Source organism: Rattus norvegicus, chromosome 17 (assembly GCF_021556685.1).
Source record: "Rattus norvegicus strain SHRSP/BbbUtx chromosome 17, alternate assembly SHRSP_T2T, whole genome shotgun sequence".
Lineage (NCBI taxonomy): Eukaryota > Metazoa > Chordata > Mammalia > Rodentia > Muridae > Rattus > Rattus norvegicus.
The window spans coordinates 66795501-66822875 of NC_141550.1; the positions used below are offsets into that span (position 1 = coordinate 66795501).

Genomic DNA, 27375 nt, shown 5'->3' on the forward strand with positions numbered 1-27375 from the left:
AAAAAGAATCCGCAGATGTAATCAAATGAAGGAGCTTGAGACAAGATTATCCCAGATTATCCATGATGACCCTAAACCCAATAGCAAGTATCTCCATCAGAAACCCACGGAGAGGGAGAGAGAGGAGGCAATGTCTCCAGAGAGGCAGGAGTGGATTGATGTGGTCAGGCGTTGGAAATACAACAGGCAGAATGGAAACCCTCCTAGGGTTTCTGGGGGAAGTGTGTTCTTAAGAATGCTTTGACTGTGAATTTGTAACTGCTACAATTGTGAGAGAATAAATAAATACACATATAACTGTTGAGTCTCTCTCTCCTCTTCTCTCTCTCTCTCTCTCTCTCTCTCTCTCTCTCTTTCTCTCACTCACACACACACACACACACACACACACACACAGTAAGAAACTAGAAGGGGGCAGGTTGGGAAGAAGGGGATCAGCAGGAGTGGGTGGGGATACAGAATAATGGGAGTAAATATAATCAAAATAGATTATGAACATGTATGAACTTTTTTAATGAGACCCATTATTCTGTATCATATATGTTCATCTTAGAATACTCCTCAACCCTCAGGATGCTGAATCCTCAGAAGGGAGGCATGGAGCATCCCTAAGTGGTCTATGGGAGTGCTGAGCTGCCCATGGCTATGGCATGACTCGCAGAACCACACTATTGTTCCTTAATCCTGCTTGCTGTCGACCACCTAATATTCTAAAGGCCTGTTCAGAACTTGACTGGTAAGAACCAGACTTGGGGCACAACTAGAGAGAATGCCTGAAGGATAAATTGTAGAGAGCATGGGGGAAATCTTAACAGGGACTTTGAAAGGAACAAACAATGACCAATGCCCTAAGCAGCCTCCAAGCTGCCCTGTATACGAGTGTATCTGGATTCTTCTAAGGAGAAATGGGTGGAAGATGTCTTCAAACACAAATGGCCTCCACCACAGAACTTTGGATAAAGGTTTAGACTGGGACTCCCAAATTTACACATCTAAAAAGTAACCACTTGACAGTAATTGATGCTGGGTAGTCCAGGAAACCCTCTTCTGAATCCAAGTACAGTGATCTTACTTACTGTGATATCTTACTTACTGATGGCTATCCGTGTTACCCATCTGCATCGTGAGTGGCATCACTTCATGGTTTTGTTCCAAATATCTCTACTTTTGGCAGCATGTGATAAGCTTGCTTGGTGACAACTCTGATACCAAACAAAGACTTTCGACAAAAGCACTACAACAACGTATTGGGTTTTACATAAACACGGGGTACACCTTCACAGGGCTTTCCATGTACAGGAAGAAGCCATTAGGACTCTCTGTAAACCATCACCTGCACTGGCTTTTCCTTAAGAGTCCCACTGGGAATCCTCAGCTCCCTAGGAGGAGTCATCCTGAGAGAAGACAGTTACTCTCAGCTAAGTAGTTAACTAACCCAAGTTCACTGAGTTAACCTTTCTTCCTAGGTCACCGCCCCCATTCGATCTGTCTAATGCAAACAATCCCCTTCTTGATTCCTCTCTAACTTGTTGATAGAAAGCTACTAATGAAGATGTCTTCAATGATATTCCTAAATTCTCTCATCGTTGTTTCCTTTTTATTGGATATTTTTTATTTACATTCCAAATGTTATCCCCTTTCCTGGTTTCCCATCCATAAACCCCCTATCCCATCCTCCCTCACCCTTCTATGAGGGTGTTCCCCCACCCATTCATCTACTCCTTCCCATCTCCCTGCCCTGACATTCCCCTACACTGGGGGGGATCCAGCCTTGGCAGGACCAAGGGCTTCTCCTCCCATTGGTGCCCAACAAGGTCATCCTCTGCCATGTATGCAGTTGCAGCCATGAGTCTGTCCATGCATACTCTTTGGATGGTGGTTTAGTCCCTGGGAGCTCTGGTTGGTTGGTATTGTTGTTCTTATGGGATTTCAAACCCCTTCAGCTCCTTCAATCCTTTAACTCCTCCAATGTGGACCCCATTCTGAGTTCAATGGTTGACTGTGAGCATCTGCCTCTGTATTTGTCAGGCTCTGGCAGAGCCTCTCAGGAGACAGCTATGTCAGTCTCCTGTCAGCATGCACTTCTTGGCATCAGCAATATTGTGTGGGTTTGGTGGCTGCGTGTATATGAGCTGCATCCCCAGGTGGGGCAGGCTCTGAATGGCCATTCCTTCAGTCTCTGCTCCAAACTTTGTCTCCATATATATCTTTGTCTCCTCCTATAAATATTTTTGTTCCCCTTCTAAGAAGGACTGAAGCATCCATACTTTGGTCGTCCTTCTTCCTGAGCTTCATGTGGTCTGTGGATTGTATCTTGGGTAATCTGAGCTTTTGTCATCATTGTTTCTAAGTGATCAACCCAATGTGTTAGAACATTTAACTGTGGAAGCAGCTCCCTTAACTTTTTTATGATGCATTATTAATATTTCAAGACACTGAAAGTCACATGGTGGTGATATGTTTGAGGCAACAAAGGAGATGGGAATGGTTCGTGGTGCCTGAGGCAGAGTCCAAGCCTTGAATTGCTGCTGTCTCTCTCAGAGCCAAGCCTTGATGTAACAAGAGAAGAAAAGTACTGAGCTGACGTATGCAGCACAGAACAAAATCTGGAGCCATGGTTGGCCGGCAGAGGAAAGCTTGCTGCCATTGGAAAACAGATATACTAGAGACCATATTACTTTGGGGTAGATTCCCCCAGCCCTGGTGGATATGCATTCTAATTTAAAATATCATACAGAAGAAAGAAATAGACGTTTCCATGGAGATAGCTTCACAGGGCTCCTGCCTCATTATCATATCTGATTTAAGTACTTTCTGGAATCAGTTTGAATATCATCCAAGCACCTTTTTCCTTTAGTGACCATGGATTATATAACATCTGGCCAGAGGTTTTCCTAAATAAGCTGTGTCATTGGAAGCAGTCCCTTCAATTCCCACCCATCCACTCACGAATGCTTTGCTTACAGACTGATTATCACATGGGAATTCAATTAGCATTTACCTTTAGATCTCTAATTAAGAATTTTTTTCCTTTTCTTCCTCCCCCCCCCCCCCCCCCCCGGAGCTGGGGACCAAACCCAGGGCCTTGCACTTGCTAGGCAAGCGCTCTACCACTGAGCTAAATCCCCAACCCCTCTAATTAAGAATTTTAAGTTGGCTGAATCTATCCTTTCTTTGGAAGTCAGAAGAGATACCTGCAGCTGGTTTTTCACAACCGTATGCTAACTGTGTTCCAGGACACATGACTAGTTTTGGCTTGAGTTACCTGATGTCATATGCATACCGCACCCTTCCGAAAAGCACTCCCCTGACACGGGATTGTTTCTTAGTGACCTCTTCTTAATTATTCTTTATCTGCCCTGATTTGTCTCTTTATCCTCATTTGACAACTTTCATGGGGGGTTCACTGAGGTCCCCTTAGTTTACAATTGGGCCCCTTTAACTGGGACTCCATATTGATGCTGTCTTACTAACAATGAGAAGTCACTCTCCTTTTTCTATCCTGCCTCTATCTTGGTTAAATATGATTATCTGATGTCTTACAGTTGGAACCTGTGGGTTCGCAAACCATTTTAAAAACTAATTAAGCCTTCAGCAACCTAATTCATGGGAATTCATTACAAATCCCTCACAGCATCAGAATACCCAGAATTCTGTTTGCATCTGTTTGCTTTAGAAAAGAAATTTCATTACCTCTAGTTCAGGAACTCAAACACTCTTAGTCTCTTAGTTGTACACACAACTTAAAAAAAAAAAAAAACAACTTTCAGTCTCTTAGCAATAACAGATCATCTAGATTTGTATCGGAACTTGGGAAAAGATTTAGTGTTCTTAAAGCTGAAACTTCAAGTTCCCTCAAAGGGCCCCTGAGAGAAAAGAGAGTGACGACATTACATATTCGTAATCTTGTGTGCATTTTCTTAACAGAACAGACAGCAAAATTACATAAGCCTCCATCTCCAAAGTCTGTATCTACCCCTGGTGGGAATATTTTGAAATACAAATTTTATTAAAAAAAAAAAAACTTTCTTAAAGAATCTGTGTTTCAGTTGGGCATGGTGGCACATGCCTGCAATCTGACTATTCAGGAGGTAGGGATGGGGAGATAAAGAGTTCAAAACTATTCTGGGCGTTTGAGGTAGATGCCTGTGCTACATGACCAGGGATTTGGGAGGGACATATGGAGGGAGAGGGAAAGGAGACTTTGCGTAGTTGAACAGAATGCTTGAGATAGATGCTGAATGGCCATTGGAGACACTCACACTGTAAACCTGGTGTGCTTTGTCAGTAGAAGGATGATGAATACAGCCAGGATACAGCAGACTTCTGTAGCCTGCCACAGACCCTGACACACTCATCAGTGTCTGCACCAAGAAGCCAAGATAGACTAATGAGCTTCCCTAAACCTCAGTGGTTTCCCACACCCAGGTTCCCTGCTCTGTCAGGATCAAGGGAAGGCAGGCTGCCATCTTAACACTGCTTCCTGATGAAGTCAGCCTAGAGAATTCTTTTCCATTCAGCCTTGAGTACTACCAATGGCTCGGGCAGATCTATTCGACCAGGCTCGCCCAGTGGTACAGAACAGCAGGGCCTTTGTCATAGCCACATCAAAGTGGTGGCTCTGAGCAGGTCCACCCCTCCAGTGTTCCAAAGAGTTAGTGTTTTATCCCGTTGGTCCTGGGGTGATTCCTACTAGGCTGGGATGAGCCTAGTTTGCACTCATGCTCCCCAACAGGAGTGTAAGCAGTTTTATGCTGCAGAACAGCCAGCAATCTGGGTGCAAGGTGATGGGGGCAGGAAGGAAAGAATGGGTAACGCTTGCTTCCAGGAGTTTAAACTCCAAAGTGAACAGGAGGAGAAACAGACCCGATCCACACATAGCATATGCATGTGCGGTGATCGTACAAGGTTAGCCTATGCGATTTGTAGGTGTTTATAATTACAATTTCTAAAGTGAGAATTAAAGGAATTCAAGGAATTAGCTTTGAATTCTCTTACTGCACCTTTCCGGGTTCAGTCACAGAATGAAGAGCTAGATCAGCACTGAGCTGGAGGTGCCAGTGCACAGAGACAAAGCAGTCGCTGGGTTCATGACTACAAGAGGACCCCATGGTCCTGTTAGCTGAAGACATGTAAAGGGATGGAGAAGTTTTCAGTTTGTTTATCTTTAAGCATTCTTTCATACTTTGATACATGAATACAATGTGTTTAGATCACATCAACCCTGTACAGTTACTCTAACTCCTCACAGACCCCTCCCCATCCCCTGCTCAGCTTCCTGTCTCCTGCTCCTCTTCCTCTTTTTCCTCCTCTTCCTCTTCCTCCTTCTCTGCCTCCTCTTCTCCCCCCTCCTTTTCTCCTCTTTACTTCCTCCTCTTCTTCCTCCTCCTTTTCTCCTCTTTTTCCTCCTCTTTTTCCTTTTCCTCCTCTTTTTCCTTTTCCTCCTTTTTCTCCTTTTCCTACTCCTCTTCCTCCTGCTTTTCCTCCTCTTTTCCCCCTCTTCCTCTTCCTCTTTCTACTCCTCTTTCTCCTCTTCCTCCTCGTTTTTCTACTCCTCTTTCTCCTCTTCCTCCTCCTTTTCCTCCTCTTTTCCTCCTCCTCTTCCTCCTCCTCCCCATCCTCCTCTTCTTCTTCCTCTTCCTCCTGTTCCTCCTCCTCTTCTTTATATTACACTGAGTTCAATTAGTACTGCCCACATGCACATGGGTATGGGTGTCATCCACTAGAGCATGGACAATCTACTGTGGATCACTAGACTGAGGAAAACTGCCTTTCTCTCCTCTTCCCCCACAGCCATTAACTGCCCACAGGGGTGAGGAGGGGTTTGAGGGTTAGGTGGAGATCTCAGCTAAGGGTGGGTCTCCTTAGCTCATTCATGAGAGGGGTTATAGTAAAGTATTGGAGTCTAATGCTCACAGTCTGCATCTAACAACTACTACCTAACCAGTCAAAGGTGTCTTGGGCAAGCTGCTTCTTAGCTCCTTTTCGTCTTTATTTCCTCATACATGGAATGCTGTATTCCAGAGAACTAAAGCTTCAGTCTAAAGAGTATAGGTGACATATAGGTGAGTGGCATGTGGAAGGACTCAGTGTATGGTGGGTAATCTGGATAATTACAGCTGGGTGACATTTCACAACAAAAAATGGAACAAGGCAAGGGCCCGTGGTGGTGCCATCTCAAATGCAACATGACGCATTGAATCTGACATCATAAAGACTTCGTCGTCTTAATTTACAAATTGCCAATTGCATAAAAAATAAAATTCAGTTCCTTCATAGAGGACGGGCTACTCTCCTGCAGGGTGTCAATCGTGTGCAATATCTGATGCGTGCTACCCTCATTAAGACATAGGCTTTGGGGTCTAGAAAGATCCATCAGTGGGTAAGCACACTTGATGCACAGGATAGGACCTGACCTCAGATCCCAGCACCCATGTAGAAACCAGGCAGGACTGAGCATGCCTGGAACTCTAAAACTGTCTATGGCTTGTGGAGGAGACTGGGGGTTACTATCAAGCAGTCTAGCTAAAGCAGCAAGGCGAGAGACCTTGTCTTTAAAAAAAAAAAATTAAAGAATCAAAAGAAAGTACCTGGCATCCTGACCTCCATACGCCCACACCCGAGGGCGTGATGAGCACACACAAATGCACACACAAAAGAAAAAAAAGAGGTGGTTTAGCATGGTAATGGTAATGTTAAGATATATTGTATAAATATTGTCCATAACAATATTTGACAGAGATCTCATCACATCTACGCCGTTGGGTTCTCTGCTTTACACTCACTGTCCCAGGAGACAGGGGGTGAGCCTCGGAAGGGGAAGGTACACTCTCAGCTTGCAGGCCGGTGTATCTAGGTCCAAAACACAACACTCCTGGTTGTGTGAAGGGCCACACGCCTTACACCTGACCCTGATGGAGCTCTGAGGAGAAAGGGAAACATTCCCCAAACACATTCATCATGGCAGAAGGCCTGTGCACAGCCTGGGGTGTGGAGGGGATGTGAGTTGTGTGTCAGTCAGAACCTGTGCGATTTGATGGCTTCTTCTGAGGATAACTCGCATTCAGCCTGCAGTTGTCGCTCTCTGGTTGCTTACGTTAGGATTTCTCCTTCTTCAGCCTGGGGTGAATCTATTTCTATTGGTTTCACACTTTTGGTATTTAATTTTTTTTCAGACTTATCCCTCTCGTGTTTTGGGTTTTTGTTTGTTTGACTAGCTCAACTTTCTCCCTTGCCTCTTTGTTCTGAGTCCCACAGGGCCAGAATTCACACTAGCCTGAGCTCTAGTTTCCAGTTGATACAGGAAATTCAAAACAAGAGGTCATTGTTTTCTAATATTTAATGGTACAGTCTCTGCCAAAGTATACATTTTATTATTATTTTATTTTGATTCTCACATATTTCCCTGCTCTCATTTCCACATACGGTATTTTTAGTGGTATAACTCCCATCTTTAAGTGCTTACATATCAGATTTTAAATTTTTAATTTACACTTTACATTTTAGTCGCAGTCTGCCAGTGCCCTTGACATTTAATGAATACAGCTGTGAGCTTCTGACCCCATTGTCTGCTTCATCTGAACCCGTTCGTATCTCTTCATTTCTCGGATCCGCTGCACCGTTGTAGAGTGTGGGGCAGACCGTTGGTGTCTGGTTCATTTAGACAGGAGAATCTGATACATATAGCCTTCCGTTCCCTACTAATACGGCAGCAGAGCTTGTGAAGAGAGCTTGTTCTGGAAACCAGCTATTTTATTTTTGGAAGGATTTTGGAGATTTGTGTTGGCCTCGCTGATGCTGAGCTCTGCAACATTTCATTTAGAGAAGTTTTTCAGCAAACACAGTATCTCATGCACTCTGCTGCCCTGGAAATTCCACTTGAGCCAGGGACATGGAGTGCCAACTACTGGATGCTGGATGGTCCCTTGTCCCTTTCCAAACATGTGTGGCACTAAGGCTTATTTCCGCGGAATAGGAACAATATCCGTAACATACTGTCAAATGAGAGAAAGAGAAGCTAGGGAAGGTAACACTGTGGGGCCGTTAGGAGCAAAATCTTAGTTGAATTTGCCTTGAATCAGGGTGAGTGTGTGAGTGTGTGAGTGTGTGTGTGTGTGTGTGTGTGTGTGTGTGTGTGTGTGTGTGTGTGTACAAATGCGTGCCAGCGGAAAATGCTCATTGTTGCTTCTCAGGAACTCTCTACTTTTATTCTGAGACGGAGCCCTGACTGGCAGATAGCTTGCTGAGTAGTCTAAACTGGCTGGCCAGAAAGCCTCTGGAAGCTGTCTGTCTCTACCTCCCAAGAATAAGGATTGCAAGCACGTACCACCAAGTCAGGCTTCTTAACATAAATTCTGAGTATGGAACTCAGCTCTTTCTGCTTACACGGGAAGCAATGACCAGCTGAATCCGGAGCTACGTCCCCAGCCCTTGAATCAACTCTTAATTCTGCGTCCTAGGAGCTATGTGACCCTACCCCCCACCAGACTCCTCAATGCCTCCATCTTCTCAGGAGACACTTTAGTCACTGACTCAGTTTATAGGGTGGAGGCAAGGACTGAGTGACTTAATACCCATGTGTACAACGGTGCCTGGTCTGAAGTAAGTGCTTAAAAGACCCATGCATAATTCTGCAGAAGGCCAGATTTTTAGAAGGACACTCCATTCCCCCTAACAAATATTTAGTTATTAAGTAAACTCTTGCCTGCGGATTCCTCAGGGGCCTGAGAATGAGAGGCAAGAGCAAGAGAACTGGATTTCTACTTTCTGCTTTATAAACACAGGTATTGTTTGAAATTCAGGTTTGCTCATGACTGAAATGCTTGCTAGGGAGCCAGCCAGCCCATGTGGTGTCCTGGGCTCTGCATTTGCAATGAGCCCCGGGGAGGAGACTTTTAACCACTGGGTGTATTCATGTCTTTGTGCATGTGGGGGAGGTGGGTTAGGGGAGCCTACAGTTAACCAACCTCAGCTATGGTCCTTCGGGTGCTATCTGCTTTGGGTTTTGCTTTTGTTTAAGTGTGTGTGCGTGTGGACAGATGCAGAAGTGCGGCAGTGTGCAGATAGAGACCAGAGAGTAACTTTGCAAGACTTCTTTACTCCTACCTTGGTTCCTTTTCAATTTTACTATTTTATGTATATGTGTTTGCTTGCATGTATATCTGTGTACCAGATATGTTAACAAGTACCACGTTATGTGTGCCTGCTACTGCAGTGTACAGAAGAGTCCTTGGATACCATGGAACTGAGTCAGTCTTAATGGCTGACCCATTTCTCCATCCCCTCCACCTTGTTTTTGAGGCAGGGTCTCTCATTATTTCTGCCCTTGCCCTGCATATGACAACTTTCCATCGACTCTCCTGACTCTTCTCCACCTCAGGACTCACTTTAGGAGGGCTGGGGCAGGGGTTACAGATGTAAACTATTATATCTGGCCTTTGTTTTTCTTAATGCAATTTCCAGGAATCAAACTCAGGTCACCACTGGGGTTACATGGCAAGTGCCTTTACCTGCTGAGCTATATCACCAGCCCCACCTTTTTCTGACACAGAGTGTCTCACTGATGTAGAACTCTTTGAGGTAAGGCAAGACTACAGCAAGCCCAACGAATCTCCCTCCCCAGTGCTAGGATGATACCTGTGTAACCACACCTGCTTTTCTTGCCTGTCCTGGGAAATACAAGACAGGTCTTTGGACTTGCAAGGCAAACACATTACTAAACTGCCTCCACACAGCCCCAGATTGATTCCTGAAGAGAACTGGAGTTTGCCGTATTAATGAGTACCAGGATATTTTCCAGATTTTTCCTGGCAAAACAGAGTATTATGACATTTTTCTGAACCTCTTCCATCTCTGTTTGTGCCAGAGTTTGTCCGTCTGAGCCTCATTGACACTTGAAACCAGACAGAACTTTATCCTCAGTCTGCAGCATCCCTAGTATCTACCCCCTAGATGTCCAGAGCCATTCTCTTCAGGTTGTAACAAGAATAGCAGCTCCAGACATTGCCAAATTTCCCCCAGGGAGAGAGCCTTCTGAAGTGAGAACCGTCACCTTAGAGTCTACAAAAAATGAGCTTTTGTAAATCTTAGAAAAACCCATTCCATAGCCAATCAGAGAGGAGCATTCTCTTTATCTTACCGTTTTAGATTAGGCTAGGTATGCTGGGTGTTTTCTGTAATTTCTGTTCAGTGGGAAGTTGTCGTATGCAGGGCAGGGGCAGAAAAAACAAAAGAGACCATGACTCAAAAACAAGGGGATAGAGAGATGGGCCAGCAGGGCTCACACACTGCTTTGGGACATTTTGATTTTTTTTTTCAACTTACAATTGGATGTAAAAAGATGGATCAGTTGGGATCTGCAAACAAATGGGAATATTAAGGAAAATCAGATATGTGGAACATGTCTGGCTGTAAAGACAGTCTTTTAAGTGAGGACCTTTAAAGAAACAGGAGGAGTCTGACTTGTTAATAATGACAGTGTAAATAGTGGGCCAAATGAATGTTCATCATTGGGTGGCCTTGCTGTATGTGTGTTGACCTATCCACATCACAGTCCTAACAGGATTTTTTTCCCACTAGATTTTTTTACTCCTCTTTTTAAGTGTACATTTATATCTTATATGTATGACTGTGTATACACACATGTTCATGTGTGTGAGCACAGGTACATGCATGCTACAGGGAACATATGAAGGTCAGAGGACGTCCTCAGTTTCCAGTCCCCACGCTCTGCCTTGCCTCTTATTGTTTTGTGACTGTATAAGAAAAGCTCGCTTCTAGGTATCCTCCTATCTGCCTCCCATCTTGCCATCAGAAGCTGGAATGACAAACACACCATGGCATTCCCTTTTTACTTGGATTCTAGGGTATCCAAACTCAGGTCCTTAACCAACTGAGCCATCTCCTGACCCCCTAGGAGATCTTTAAGCAAAATTATTTCCACTGTTCTGTAAGATTAAGGGGTGTTTTCTCAGCACATGGCTTCTTCCCTCCCACCACAAAAGCATAGAAGTCACAGGGAATGACATTGAATGAACTTCAGAATGTTGAAAACCAGTATGTAAATCTTAACCTGAAAAGGTCTTCTCTCCTCCAAGAACCCTGGGGACAGAGTGCCGCCTTTAGTAAAGAGGGGTCTTTCCAGTGTTTGAAAAGAGCTACTCATGTTTGCTTTTTACTTCATTCCATTCCTCTAAAAACACTAATAAAAAATGTTCTAGACCTAAAAGGTGCTCGTGGAGATCCACAATCATCCAACTTAGATGTTTGTTTTTAAGGTAAAACTGTGTGAACCGATGCCAAGCCTTTCCCATTTTGTTGTCACGGTTGAATAAAAGCTTATGAAAGGCAGCGACCAGGCGGGCAGTCCGATGCATCATCTTTTTTAAAACAAGCTTTCTCCCTTTTAAGTGGAATTTTATCCCACTTTTGGCATTCAAGAATGTTTTGTTCACAACAAGAATCATTGTACCATATTAGGCAACGTCTCTCCTCCTCACAGCTTGAAATAAAGACAAGGGTTAAGTTCACAAGTTTGATTCCCTTTAAAGACATGTTTGATTGCAAAGCTCTGTCCGCCCTGTTTGATATCCTCTGTAGACCGCATGACTGAACTAAGCTGAGTTCCAAGTCTGTGGTCAGGGACAGCCTGCCGCTTAGGTGTCTTATAGCAGCGAAGTTGTTCTTTGAGTCAACTTTGCCACCTAGCGGCCTGGTGTGATCTTTCTATTCATGATGACTTAGCTGTTGAGTATTGTCACAAACTGTGACAGAAAGCAGACACTCCTGTCCAAAGCAGAGACCCAAAATAAGCCCTGAAGATGACATACACCGGGTTCTAAACAGAGGAAACGCTACATAGCTTTCCTGGTCTTTCAAGAAACATGGTTGCAGACTGCAAAAGACTTCCCACAATTAGGATAAGAAGAAAAAGAAATAAAATGGAGGTAGAATTACAGAGCTGGAGGGATGACTCGATAGTTAAAAGCACTTGTTGCTCTTGTGTGGGACATGGGTTTGATTCCCAGCATCTGGGTGTTGGTTCACAGCCATCTGTAACTGCAATCCCAAGGAAACCAATGTCCTCTTCTGACCTCCATGGGTGCCAGACACACAGGTGGTACAGATACACATATACAAGCAAAACAGTTACACATAAAATAAAATTTAATTTAAAATGTAAATAAATAGAATTAATTTAGAGTTCTGGGGTCAGGAAGTAATTTAGACTTCCCAATGAGTTTAAAAAATGAGAGTTTTGAGTTTTGGCTCACTTTCCGGATAAATGACAGGACTACAGTGCTTTGTAGACAACCAAGTAGGACAAAAGAAGCTATAAGAAAACAACTGACCTGAGCCTTATTTTCAAATTTCTTACATTCTTTGATGCCTTTGGTCAACTGAACAAGTCTAGCTGTTTTTCAATTTATACAACATCATGTGAATGTCCACAGGGATGGATTTCTTACTGTCTGCTTGACTTTCTGACCTTTTTTTTTTTAAAAAAAAAAAAGATTTTATTCATGTCTTGGCTCCCAGTTGTAGGTCAGATCATAAGCACAGAGCCTGTGACTTCTGGATTCCACAGACCAATCACAGCAGCTTACAAGAGATGGTTTTAATAAAGTGTGTTGATGATATGACCAAATTATGGGGTTTTTTTACCTCTAATCATATTTTTTTTACTTCTTAAAAACATATTTCAAGAGCCAGTGAAATGGATCAACACATAAAGGTACTTGCTGTCAGGCCTGATGACCTGAGTTCTATTTCCTACACCCTGCTAGTAGAAGGAGAACTCCAACACCGCCCCCCAGATTGTCTTCTGACCTCCACACGTGCACCATGGCATATGTACTCACAACATGTATATCACACATACAAAAATATAAGCTAATAAATACATGTAATGAAAACATTATAGCCAACATTCTCAACATATTGAGAGTCAATGGTTTCTACCGTGATACAGATCTACATACCCATTACAGCGGATTATTACACGTATGGTTAGAGCAACTCAAATCCACTTGTTTTAACAAAGTATAGTTAGGGTTAACTATAATCCTCAAGTTACTTATTAGAGAGGTAGACTAGTCTAGAGTATTGACTTGTTCCTTTAATGGAATAGTTTAATCAAGAACCATTAGTTGTGGATAATCAAAGCCTTCCTTCAAAAGTACAGGGAACAAAGGGAGATTTTCTTTTTTGCTATGTAACCAAGGTTGAGGTGGTCCTATTGATTTAAAAATAGCTATGTCTAGTTTTGAAACACCTGTCTTCAGGTTGTATCTGCTTCTTAGGATTCCACCCATCTTGCTGCTCCCCATCTTTCTTTGCCTTCCCTTACACTCAGATTTTGCACATAGAGGTACAAAAGTGGTGAGCAGAACCCAGCACCCACAAAGATGGTAGACCTTTCTCTCTTCCTAGCATCCACATACATCGACCAAACTGATGGTCTTTGTTTGGATATATATCAAGTCCATTACTGAGGTCAAGGACTCAGGGCCAAGTGGCAAATGCCTGTCTCAAAACATGCTGGAAGGGTGTCAGGCTAGACACAAAAGAATATCTGAAAGGATGCCACATCACAGGCATCAGTTGTGTCACCCCTTGACAAGATGAAAGAAGACGGACAGAAGCCTTGGGATTTCTGGATATTATGTCTATTTGTAATAAAATCAACATGGTCATCATAAGACGAGAAAGCAAGACACCAGAACATGATTCTTTCCCATGAGAGCAGAACCCTGCCACAATGGCAAGGGACCCTTGCAATAGACGTCAATGCATGACACAGAGTGGCTCTGGACTGTTAAAAGGTGTAAACAAGGCTGACAGGCAAGCCTGGCACTGAAAAAGGAAACTTAGCAACTGTGTCTAAGAACCTTTGTAGAAGATGAGTCCCCAGGAAGATTAAAAATCTCTCCAGAAAGATATAAGAAATAAGCGTGCTATCGAATGTCATACAAATTAAGCATATCACATATTTCAATAATGTTTCAAAGAGATGATGTCACCAGCTAAGCATGTAACTCACTTACTAAGCCCCGTCCCCCCACCATCTCCACCACCACCATGCAGAAAGGCCCTGGTAGATTCCTCAGGCCCAAATATACTAGGTGTGGTGAAACATGCCTTGAATATATACACTCCAGGGGTAGAGACAGAAAAATAAGACTTCAAGGTCATCCTTGGCTACTTAGGATATTTGAGACCAGGCTAGGCTATACAAGGATCTGTTCCCAAACAAACTAGATAAAGCTAAAGAGGCCGCATCAAGTGAAATGGTGGATGCTTTTCTCTCTTGCCTTGGGTTGGCTTGGATCATTCCACTGAGGCTGGGACAGCTGGTGTCACCTTCAAGTTGCTTATGTTTATCATTTTATCAGGTGGATGAAATGCCACTAGTCACATGCACTTGCCAAATAGGATGACCGTAACACTGTGCTTGAATAAATGGCCACATAAGCATCTGCTACGTTTTCCCTGTGGAAGTAGAAGTGAATAAATCTGTTGGGTTTGCTGTCAGCATTCCGAGAAATGTCTGTACAAATGTGAGGAGAATGCACCAAGTTCCATTCCTTAGCTACCTTGAACAAATCAATCCCAGCATTCCCTTAGCTCATGCCCTTCACGTGAGAGAATTAACTTGGTGGTGTTTAGCTGCCTGGAAATGTGCGTCTTGTAACACACATCCTAACGGTAGAATACACAGCCAAGTGTGGTGCATGCCTTATCCCAGCTCTGGAGGCTGGGGCAGGAAGGCCACGGGTTTGAGGGCTAAAGACTGAGTTCCAGGCCTGCTTGGGTTACAGATTGAGACCCTCCCTCAGAATGAAAATGTAGACAGGAATGTGAGAAAGATTTTGTGGGGACACTGGGATGAGTAGACAGGAGTGGGAAGGAAATTAAGAGAAGTTGGGACTTGGTGTATAATTGTCAAAGAACAAATGTAATTTATACACACACACACACACACACACACACACACACACACGTAATGTAAGCTGCCCAAAGAGCATACCAAACAGAACAAAGATGTTTCCTAACTCCATCTCTTCTCTTTTTCCCCCCCAGACTATGTCAGAGAGTCACAATGACCTTGCACAGTAACAGTACAACCTCGCCTTTGTTTCCCAACATCAGCTCTTCCTGGGTGCACAGTCCCTCGGAGGCAGGGCTGCCCTTGGGGACAGTCACTCAGTTGGGCAGCTACAACATTTCACAAGAAACTGGGAATTTCTCCTCAAACGACACCTCCAGCGACCCTCTCGGGGGTCACACCATCTGGCAAGTGGTCTTCATTGCCTTCTTAACTGGCTTCCTGGCATTGGTGACCATCATTGGCAACATCCTTGTCATTGTGGCCTTCAAGGTCAACAAACAGCTGAAGACAGTCAACAACTACTTCCTCTTAAGCCTGGCCTGTGCAGACCTGATCATCGGGGTCATTTCCATGAACCTGTTCACTACCTACATCATTATGAACCGTTGGGCACTGGGGAACTTAGCCTGCGACCTCTGGCTCTCCATTGACTATGTGGCCAGCAATGCCTCTGTCATGAATCTGCTGGTCATCAGCTTTGACAGGTACTTTTCCATCACTAGGCCACTCACCTACCGAGCCAAAAGAACAACAAAACGAGCTGGTGTGATGATTGGTCTGGCTTGGGTCATCTCCTTTGTCCTATGGGCTCCTGCCATCTTGTTCTGGCAATACTTTGTAGGGAAGAGAACTGTGCCCCCAGGAGAATGTTTCATTCAGTTTCTGAGTGAGCCCACCATCACCTTCGGCACGGCGATCGCTGCCTTTTACATGCCTGTCACCATCATGACTATTTTATACTGGAGGATCTATAAGGAAACTGAGAAGCGTACCAAAGAGCTGGCTGGCCTACAGGCCTCTGGGACAGAAGCGGAGGCAGAAAACTTTGTCCACCCCACAGGCAGTTCTCGAAGCTGTAGCAGCTATGAACTGCAACAGCAAGGCGTGAAACGATCATCCAGGAGGAAGTACGGTCGCTGTCACTTCTGGTTCACCACCAAGAGCTGGAAGCCCAGTGCCGAGCAGATGGACCAAGACCACAGCAGCAGCGACAGTTGGAACAACAACGATGCTGCTGCCTCCCTGGAAAACTCTGCTTCCTCCGATGAAGAGGACATTGGCTCAGAGACCAGGGCCATCTATTCCATTGTCCTCAAGCTTCCAGGCCATAGCTCCATCCTCAACTCTACCAAGCTACCGTCCTCAGATAACCTGCAGGTGTCCAACGAGGACCTGGGGACTGTGGATGTGGAGAGAAATGCTCACAAGCTTCAGGCCCAGAAGAGCATGGGTGATGGTGACAACTGTCAGAAGGATTTCACCAAGCTTCCCATCCAGTTAGAGTCTGCCGTGGACACAGGCAAGACCTCTGACACCAACTCCTCGGCAGACAAGACCACGGCTACTCTACCTCTGTCCTTCAAGGAGGCCACGCTGGCTAAGAGGTTTGCTCTCAAGACCAGAAGTCAGATCACCAAGCGGAAGAGGATGTCGCTCATCAAGGAGAAGAAGGCCGCCCAGACGCTCAGTGCCATCTTGCTAGCCTTCATCATCACGTGGACCCCCTACAACATCATGGTCCTGGTGAACACCTTCTGTGACAGCTGCATACCCAAAACCTATTGGAATCTGGGCTACTGGCTGTGCTATATCAACAGCACCGTGAACCCTGTGTGCTATGCCCTGTGCAACAAAACATTCAGAACCACCTTCAAGACGCTCCTCTTGTGCCAGTGTGACAAAAGGAAGAGGCGCAAACAGCAGTACCAGCAGAGACAGTCGGTCATTTTTCACAAGCGAGTGCCGGAGCAGGCCTTGTAGAAAAGGGGTATGTTGAGAGCAGTGACCACGCAAGCGCGTCAGCCCACACAGCCTAGCAGGAGTCTGGCGCAGGTGGGGGGAGCCATCCCTGATGGTGATAAAATGGGTTTTTATCGACCTCACGGGAGAGAAGCTACCTGTTTACTGATCCATTGAATAACTGATTTTGGTCCAATGCCAATTCAGCAGGAAAGAAGGAGAGGCATACCGCTAAACATGAAGAGATGTGTTCTGAAACAGACTTTTAAGTGGATTTTGTTTCCTCTAAGAGAAAAAGAAATTATTGTCTCAGAGCAAGTATCCTCAGAAATTGGTCTGCCTGGGTCTCTTAATTCCTATCAGCTCTGGAATCACTGGTGAGCCTCAAGGCACTAGATGCCATGTGCTCTCCCTAAGGGTCCCAAAGTGTCCATCCAGATCCCATGTGAAGCACGGCAAGCTTGAAAAAAAAAATCTGTGGTCCTGAGTTATTTTGTATATTGCAAAGCTGACACCACTTGTCCCCAATCAGCTTCTGTCCTCTTTCAGTGTGTTGTCAAACTCTATTCGTGGATTTGACTCTTGGTTCTTGCAACGTACTGTTTCGTGCTGTTCAAGTTTCACACAAATAAAATTGTACAGGAACATGCATACCTATACATGTGTGAGTTTCCGCACGCACGCACATTGTGTATATAACGTGATGGGGAACACTGAACTGAAAGGAAGTTCCTACCATACTTTGGTAACTGAAACTCTCTAGGATCCTCAAATGATATGAAACTGAACTAAGCCCAGTTTGACGTTGTGTTTTGGTCTGGGTTTTTGACACTGGAGCTATTTCCCACAAACCATCCTGAAGAATAATATCCAGCACAGAGAATCCAGACCTTCTCAGCAAACCTGTGCTAGACAGACAGTCTTGAGGGTCAGTCGGCACCGTGTCTTGACTGGACTCAGTACGCACTGTCTCCTGCACTGTTAGCTCTCTGTCGATGGAGCTAAATAAACCAGGGCCCCTTTGAGCTCAAAAGAACGAACTTCTGTACATGTTTGAATTTAGTCGTCCAAATCTGAATGTTTCAAAACAAAATTTCTGGGATCTGAACTGCTCGAAACTCAATCCTAGAGTCACCTTTGAATGTCACACACAGCAATATAATCTACATTTACATAGAAAAATCAAAGGAAACGCTGTGCTCGGAGCTGACGGAGGAAAGTATTGTATTCCACTTCCTGCTACCTGGCACCTTCTGAAAGGAAGGTGGGCTTACCTCCTGTCACTTAGCAGGAGTCAGAACCCTTCTGGTAGTCACTGTATAACCTTCACCTAGGAGTGGTTGGTGTCTAGGAAGCCATGCATCCTCTGAAGAAAGAATGGCACTAGAAAAAGTATTACTTCGAAATCGATTTCTTTCCATTGTGACAACCGAATTTCGCATCATCCTTTGAATTGCCCCAAGTGCACCGTGTTTCCTCTGGGGGAGGGGTCTGCTGCTCTCATTCTTCTGGCTGCTGTATTGTTGGGTTTCTTCTTTTCCTTCTGCTGGGACTGTGTGGGGAGCGGGTGGGGTGGGGGGTGGGAGGGCTGTGGAGAACCCTTCCCTTGTGCAGGGCATCCATCCGTGTTGTGAACCCAGAGCTGGGGGCCAAAGCTGCTTTTGTATTCAGTGTGAGGTGGTGTTTACAGCCGACTTTGACATCAGTGGGTGTGTTCTCAGTGGTGTGTCTGTACCTGAACTATTTAATGTTGTGTCATGTTTATATAAAGAATATTTATGCATACTTTATCATGTGTTTATTTAGTGTTGATGAGTATGATCCCCCCCCTCCATTGGGGCACCCTTGGATATTGATTCTTTAGGGTCCGCTTGAGTCATGACTAATGTCCAGTGAGCTTTTCCATGTGGCTAAAAAGAAGAAGACCATCACCTAGTGACCATCCGAGAGCAGCTGACTCCTTCCAGGTAGTAAGCCCCTGTCGCTGAAAACCACTCCTTAGCTAACCCCATATGAGGCAGCAAGGCAAACTTCCTCCATGGTGTCTGGAACCACATTGCAAGGAACAAAATGAAAATCCATATCACAGTAAGGATTTTCTTTTAATTTTTTGCCCTCATTTAAGCAAAAGAACAAGGAAAACCAGAGACTATTTTTTTCCTGGGTAATGTGCAAAAGCCGTGTTCTCCGCCTGGCAAGCCTCCAGTGAGCTATTGAATCTGTATTTTATTACTCAAGTCGGCCTGCCATTATTAAATATGTGGACTCTTATTCAAGTCTCACTGTGCACCTGTACATCAGTAATTCTAGCTTCCTGAAAACTCCCATTCTACCCCCTTCCCCAAAGACCTCTTCCCTTTATTTAAAAAAAAAGTAGAAAAGTCCTGAGCTTGCACAGAAATTCAAGGGTAAAATGTGGATTCCACTTAAACATCATTATCTCCAGCCTCTTGTCCAAGATGCCAATAGTTTAAAAACCACAAACTCCTAAGACTCCGACTCTCCTTTCTAGCTAGCTACTGGGTTCATTATGATGAATAACCCTCTTACAGGCAAAAGCTGCTTCTAATCTCTCTTGGCTGTTTATGGAAAGGTATGTCCAACTGTTGGGTCATTTCAGAAAAGGAAAATAAACAAAAGAGATTCTTTTGAAATGAAGAGCTTAGAGGTTTATCCGAAGATGCAGTTGAGCATTTGCAACTGCGTGTATTACGTGGGCATTCCTCAGAAGGGCTTGTCCTACAGCAGGCCTCCAGCATGCACTGATGATCGTGACTTAGCCCCAGCCTTAGAATAGAACTACTCCGTCCCATAAGAATGAGGCTTTCCGGAGCTCTCAGGTTATCTGCCTTAATTGGAAGAGAAAAATAATTGAATCTGAAGTATACCACACATGGAGACATTGAGAGCCTCTCTTTTTCTTCCCTCCCTCTCTTTCTCTCTTCTCCTCCTCCTCCTCCTCCTCCTCCTCCTCTTCTTCTTCTTCTTCTTCCTCTTCTTCTTCTTCTTCTTCCTCTTCTTCTTCTTCTTCTTCCTCTCTCTCTCTCTCTCTCTCTCTCTCTCGTCTCTTTCTCTCTTCCTCTTTATCTCCCTTTTTATGTCTCTGTACTTTTCTGCTTTCTCTGTTTCTCTGTATGGCTCTGTGTCTCATGCTCGCCTACACACACACACACACACACACACACACACACACACACACACACACATACACACTGTTCTCCAGGCCTTGCCTAGTTCCCCTTACTTTAGTCTTTCTTACCTATTCCTTGCCCTGTGGTCTTGCTGTGTCTATCCCCTATTGTTCTGAACCCCTTTTGACCCCAAGCCCAGTCCAAGTTCAGCTCCCATTTTTATTCACCCTTTAATATATATTATTTCTAGACTCTAAGAGAAAGGAAACAAAACAAAAAATAAGCATTGAACACAGGAGTGACTAAAGACCTAGAAGGTTTATCAACTTCCTTTGCTAATCTTCCCATACGGCAGTGGGCAAACCCTACTCCTTTCTAGGGGATATGTGTGCTACATACAGCCAGTGAGAGGGGAACTTAACTTGAGGTCAGCTGAAGAGGTGACTGGTCACCCCTGCCCTGGGGAGAAGAATAGGATTTCCAACCCAGAAGCAAAGGCTGGTACACCCTACGGCAGTATGAAAGAGGAACCCAGGATAATACAGGGATAGCAGACTTCCCTGAGTGAAGGTGAGTCAGAGCTGAGGACTGAGCTCAGTAGGTAACTTGTTTGGCATGCACAAAGTCCTGGGCTCAATCCCCGATATCACATAAAGCAGGACGTAGGAGCAGGAGGAGCAAAGAGATTCTAAGGTCATCTTTTGCTATGTGCAGAATTCAAGTCCAGCCTAGCATACATCAGACTCTGTCTCAAGATGGACAAAAAAGAAAATAATTAAGGATGTACTATCAGGAAGTTGGATGTTTTTGTTCTTGGCTGATTTTGAGGACCCTGAGGCCTGTCTCTTTCTGTCCTGTCTGGTCACGTGTCCTTGGACACACCTGTCAGTTGATGCAAATTCTCTGGGTTCCCTCCCAATGCTTAAACTAATACTTCTAGCCCACTTCCCAGTATCAAACAAGTCACGTTGAAGAGCGAAGTGAACCACTATGGCAACCAACATACCGGGCAAACCACTGAACGTTCCAAGCTTTAAATACCCCAGAGAGTTATGAACTTTGGTCCTTCAGATAAATGTGGAGAACTCTTTTTGTTTTGTATATGTGATTTGGTATATGTGTGCAAACATGTTACAGCGTGCATGTGGAAGTCAGAGGACACTTCAGAGGAGTTCATTCTCTCCTCCCACCACATTGGTTCCAGGGATCACTCGGTCATTAGGTTTGGTGGGAAGCATCTTTAGCCACTGAGCTATGTCCAGAGCCAGAAGGTAAAGAACTTTCTGAGGCTTGTCGGAAAAACCAGCAATCTCAGTTTCAAATGTCACCTGTACCATAAACACACCCTCTTTAGCCCAGCGGGCCTCACAAGAGTCCCCAGGTAGCAAGAGTTGGTTCTGGTTTTGTGGTGGTGTCTTCTCACCCTAAATTGAGCATTTTCTAACACTTACCCTGAAAGAGGATTTTTTTTTATACAGTGCAGGGTGAGGCAGATCTATCTGAACAGTATCAGTTCCAGATCATCGCAAGGGCAAGGGCAACTTTACTGCCTCTCCAGGAGTTTACGTTACACATTCTGTTGTTTTCCTGCCTCTAAAGAGTCAGCCTCTAAGGACTGAGGGCATGGCTCAGTTGCAGTGCTGGCCTTGACTTGAGTTTGAGTCCCAGCCCAAAGACAAGCATGGTATAAGCCAGGGCAGGAACATTCTCCAGACCCTGCTAACCTCAGTCTTGCTAATTGGGGAACTCTAAGCCAGTGAGAGACACTGTCTCAAAAAAGGTAGACAGGGGTTGGGGATTTAGCTCAGTGGTAGAGCGCTTGCCTAGGAAGCGCAAGGCCCTGGGTTCGGTCCCCAGCTCCAAAAAAAAGAAAAGAAAAAAAAAAAAGAAAGGTAGACAGACTTCCTGAGGATAACAGGTAAGGTTGTAGTCCAGCCTTACACACACACACACACACACACACACACACACACACACACACACACACACACGTACATGTACCTACACACATATACATAAAAAATAAATAGGGCTGGGGATAAATAAATTGCTCAATGGGTAGAGACACATGCCACCAAGCTTGATGACTTGAGTTAGATCCCCAGAACCTGTATGGTGGAAGGGGAGGACTGATTCCCATGGGTCGCCCTCTATTTGCACACATATACACACATGCTATAGCAAGTGCACACCTGTGCAAACAAATGTATACCCAGACTGCACTCCCACCAGTAGCCTCTCTGGGGCTCTTTTCCTGCTGCAAAACCTCAACTTTTCTCTACAATGCCTTCAGGCCAGGGGATTCCAATGCTACTCTGTCTGCACCTTCGCTAATGGCCTCTCCCAGTGCCAAGTCTCAGCTGCTCTCCATGGCACCTTCATGCCTCCAACCAATGCTACCTGAGTGGTGAGGGCCTGGGGACCAAATACACATGAGGTTTCTCTTTGTACCAGTGGCAGATCATTGGACTCGCATAAAACATCCTGAGACGGCAACGGTCTCAGCTGGGAGGTTACTGCTTGAGAATCTTATACCCTTTCCTACATGCAGTTACATCTGTTCTCCTCCATTCTAGAAGCTTCTTTAGCCTCCTATGCACACAGAGGCTCCTCCTATGGAGGGCTCATGCTTGGAATTTGGTAGAGAGCACAGTTTGTGCAAGGTCCTAATTTCATTTTTTTCTTTATCCCTTTCTTTGTGTATGCATGCGTTCATGCATGCATGTGTGCACATAATATACACTCTTTCTCTGTGCTTGTGTATGTGTGTGTTCATGCATGTACATGTGCACATTTGGAAGTCAGAAGTTGATGTCAGGTATTTCCTTCATTGTTTGCCTTATTTGCGGAGACAAGTCTCACGCAGACCTGGAGCTCATTGATTTGACCAACCACCTGGTCAACCAGCCCCGGGGATCTTTCTATCTCCACCACCCATCACCTTGACCACAGATACGTTCTCCCATCTGGCTTTTTACATGGGTACCTGGTTTTCTTTTTTTTTTTTTTTTTTTTTTTTTTTTTTTGGAGCTGGGGACCGAACCCAGGGCCTTGCGCTTCCTAGGTAAGCGCTCTACCACTGAGCTAAATCCCCAGCAAGGTACCTGGTTTTCAAACTCAGGTCCTCATGCTTGCATACTATACCTAGCTTTCGCTCCAGTCTCCTGGTTTTTTTTTTTCACAAGTTGGAGAGATCTAAAGGGTTTTGTGCAAACAAGAGGGAGAATCGCGTGGGTAAGCAGAACTCATACTAGAGTCTGCTGACGTAACCCTTAAGTTACGTCAGCAGACATGACACCCTCCTACTTCTAATGCATGTGGCTAGATAGAGAAGCTACCACACAAAAATCGAAAGTAGCTTTGTGAGCAAAAGGCACAGATTGGGTTTATATCCCCATCTATGCCAGAGGTGCATAGTTTTATCTATAGCCTTGTTTTGTCCTAAGACAGGGTCTGTTGTAGCCCAGACTGGCCTCAAACTTCTTATGTAGCAGAAGATACCTGTCATGCCTGATCCTCCCGAGTGCTGAGACTACAGGCATGTGTCATCATGGTCAGCTGAATCTTACCTTTCTTATCCCCCATGGCCACTGTTTCTTCAAATCAGCATCAAAACATTTTCAGCCTTTATGCTGGAGACAAGTCACCCTTGCTATAAGATGACGGCTGCCAGCTGTGGTGTGATCCCAAGTTTCACAATGAGAGAAGTAAATAAATGATACCGGGGCTGAGCATGGCTCACTGTCCTTTAAAGATTTCCTATTTATTTCAAGTTACATATAGATGTGTGCTTCTGCGTGTGATGTTTCCACCTCTAAAACATGAGTTTTATATATCAGTATAACTTAGAAGTGATGAGAACAAGTTATAAAACACCTGAGCACTGACTTATGCTTCCTCTCACCCCCAGGTGATGGGATTATAAGTTTGTACCATCATGCCCACTTGCCTAGACCTGTGCAATCTCTACTGTTATGGTACATTGAATCTTAGGTACATAATCCAAGCGGGTCTCTAAGTGGTTCGAGACCCTCCTCCGCCTTGCAGACCTGGAGGCACCTGTGGATATGTGGAGCTGTGACTGGGGCTAGTATGGAACAGAGTCCTTTGGAATTCTCTGTCTGAGTTATAGGGTGGGGAGGGGAGGATCAGGAAAGGTTTAGGAGATAAACGAGACTACAGAAAGCTACCAGTGGTGACCTCCATCATCTGTGACTTTCCAGGGAAGGACTCTCTACATGTAGCTTTGGAACACTATCAAGAGGCCAGGCTGGAAGTCAGTGTGTTCCTGGGTTGCATTGTCTATAGTCACTTTAGCCCTGGGAATAGCATCAGTGCTGTTAGCTTGAGTGGCAAAAGTAGGAAGGGAGGTACATAACGATGGACATGTGGCCATCTTTACACCAAGCTTCACCTCAGACAGCTTCACATTCAACATTACTGAAGCCCAGGTAGGAAACTGCTCAAACAACTTCTCTTTTTTTCTGCTCTCTTAGAGATAAGACCCAATTCTATGATTCTTTATCAATGGTGGAAACTGCATTCATCATCAACATTCTCAGTTGACCCAACTCTCTGTTGGGAACCTGTGTGTCCTATAGCCCAAAAATAAATGCTCTTCAGTTTAGAACAGTTATACAAACATAAATATACTTATTTGAAACCTTCCTGTTTCTGGATTTTTGAAAGAAATTAGTCTGTGTATTATTAAGTAAGTGAAATATCTCACTAGTCAACTGTTGGCCAACAGTGGGTGGGTTCCAAAGATAAAACCAAATGCAAAAACAGAGAAAAAGAAATAACACTATTGCAAAGAAAATAAACACTACTGAGGCGATAATAGAGTTGGGTGGTGGTCCATGCTCTGAATCCCTACGCCCAAAAGGTAGAGGCACAAGAGTCAGAAGTTCAACGTCCTGTCAGGAATTTGCTACCAAGACTGACAACTTGGCCCAGTTGATGGAGGGACATAACCAACTCCCACAAGTTGTCCTCTGACCTCCATATGTGTGCCAAGGTAGGTGAGCACCCACATACATATAAATTCACATACATACAGAGAGAGAGACAGAGACAGAGACAGAGAAACAGAGAAAAATATACAGAAAAATAAATAAATATGTACTTTTAAATTTTTAAAAGAAGAACAAGCTCAAGATTGTCCTCAGCCACATACGGTTTGGAGACCAACCTAGAGTACAGAGACCCCATCCTAAAAAGAAAACTATGGAGTGACGACACCAGGGTAAGACAGAAAACTCTTCCTTATTTTTTCGTTTCAGGACTCTACAGTGAGGATAAAATTTTAACATACTTGAGAGATGGAGTCTTGAGCTGGAAGGGGTCTTTAAATATTCTCCACTCAAATTCATATTCACACCTTCTAGGACATCTGTGACAAATGATCACCAAATTCTGCATGTATAATACCAGTAGCAAGAAATTCATCAATAGGACAGGCTACCTTGTATGTAGACAGCTTTGTTGTTTTGTCCAGATGTTCTAGATTTCCACCACCCCAGTCTTTACTTCACAATAGCATATGAATATCCACAGAGGATGAACTAAGACTTTATGGGAGTATTAGAAGGTGATTCATCTGTGTAAGAAATTTATTTCCAGATCCTAAGTGCCCAAAGGTCCTCCTTCCTAAGTTAGCCTGCCTAAAAAAATTATCCCCTCTACACTTGCGTTTCTATTTTATATGACCTGCCTTTCACTTGGTCCAAATCTTACACCTCTGTACAAAGTTTTCTGGACAAGAAATAAACACATTGTTCCAAAATGTTTGCTTTCTGAGATAAATGTCCAATGGCCAAAAATTGAAAGTCCTTCTGTAAGAACTTGGGCAAAGGAGATGACTCGACATGTAAAGAGTTCCCTGTGCAAGTGTGAGGACCTGAGTTTAGGTCCCTCAGATCTCCATAAAGCAGCACACAATACAATGCTATGTGTGTGTTAACCCACCATTCCTGTGCAGAAAGGGGAATGCTGGACAGGAGACACTCCGAAAGCTCACCTGACAACCTGCCTGAGTACACAGCAGCAAACATGAGAGCCTGCCTCAAGTAACTCAGAGGTGAGGACAGGAGGTTTGTCTTTTGGTCTACACATGCATGGGCATATACAGTCACATTCGTTCTGTCTCTCTGTCTCTCTGTCTCTCTGTCTCTCTGTCTCTCTCTCTCTCTCACACACACACACACACTCATGCACATACATGGACATACAAGATAGAAGGAAAAGAAAGAGAAGAAGAAATAATAATGGAGTAAGTTATTTGATCTAGAGAACAAATATGAGCTAAGACTCTGCTCTGATCATCTAGCTATTCAATGTTCAGTGGCCCATGGTCTATTCATTCATCTGTCTATTCAATCACCCATCTGTTTATTCATTTATCCATGTATCCATTCTACCATACTTTCATTCATCCATTTCTCCATTCATCCATATATATTATGTATAAATTAGAATTGAAGCAATAGATTCATCATAAAAACACATTTGAATATATGTCTTTGGGGTGAAAATTAAGTCAAGATTTCATTCCAACATAAAGTAAATGTAATTAGGCTGATTAGCTTGACAATGAGAGCTGGTATGGCCAGTTGTCAAATGATTGACATTTCTCATAAGATGCATGGTAAAATCTGCACCACTAGGTTTTTGACTTCATATATAATATATATTATATAACATACAGATAGATAGATAGATAGATAGATAGATAGATAGATAGATAGATAGATAGATAGATAGACAGGTAGTGTAGAGATAGCTTGGCACATTTAGGAAATTGAACCCTTATGAGATAGTAAATTTATGGTAAAAAACTAAATGAGCACAAAGGAAAATTGTTGAGGAAGTATTTTGCTTTGAAAAATTCAGTTTGTGTCCATGAACAAAAAAAATGAATTCTATAGAAAGCAAAATAATCAATTTTTAATGTCCTTCCTCCCCGTGACAGATTTCTGGATCCATGGAAACAGCCCTTATCCCCCACTTCTGTCAATCATCCTCCACTTTATACTCCTAGGCAGCCTTAGCCACTCCCATCATGTGACCTGTGTAATCCAGAGGTGCAAAGAACTTAGTCATCCCGAGAGTTCCACCCGGACTCCCTGAGTCCAGCTCAGGAAAAGACTGTAGCCACTTCCACCCCATATCCTCAGAAGCCAATCAGAAGATGGGACATCATTTCTTACCCCAACCCAGGTCCTGTACTATGTGATACATAACACCAGATACCTACAAACAGAAAACACTCCAAGTGTACAAAGCCTGGGTCAAGGCGATGGGTAGAGGAAAACAAGCCCTGATGAGCCAAGCTCAATACTCAGAACCTACACTAAAAGGCAGATGAAACTGGGCAGTGGTGTAGCATGCCTTTAA

The 27375-nt window shown here is 44.1% G+C and overlaps 1 protein-coding gene across 6 annotated transcripts in view; it reads left to right on the top strand.

Moving 5' to 3' along the window:
- Positions 1-18639, top strand: part of Chrm3 (cholinergic receptor, muscarinic 3) — a 462709-nt gene extending 444070 nt beyond the window's left edge. For 5 of the 6 annotated variants that reach the window (XM_087589759.1, XM_087589761.1, XM_087589760.1 and 2 more), the window contains one exon: positions 15082-18639. In XM_087589759.1, coding sequence (XP_087445885.1) covers positions 15101-16870 — 1770 coding nt within the window. In that variant the 5' untranslated portion in view covers positions 15082-15100 and the 3' untranslated portion in view covers positions 16871-18639. 6 annotated transcript variants of the gene reach the window in all.
- Positions 18640-27375: the final 8736 nt, after the last annotated feature.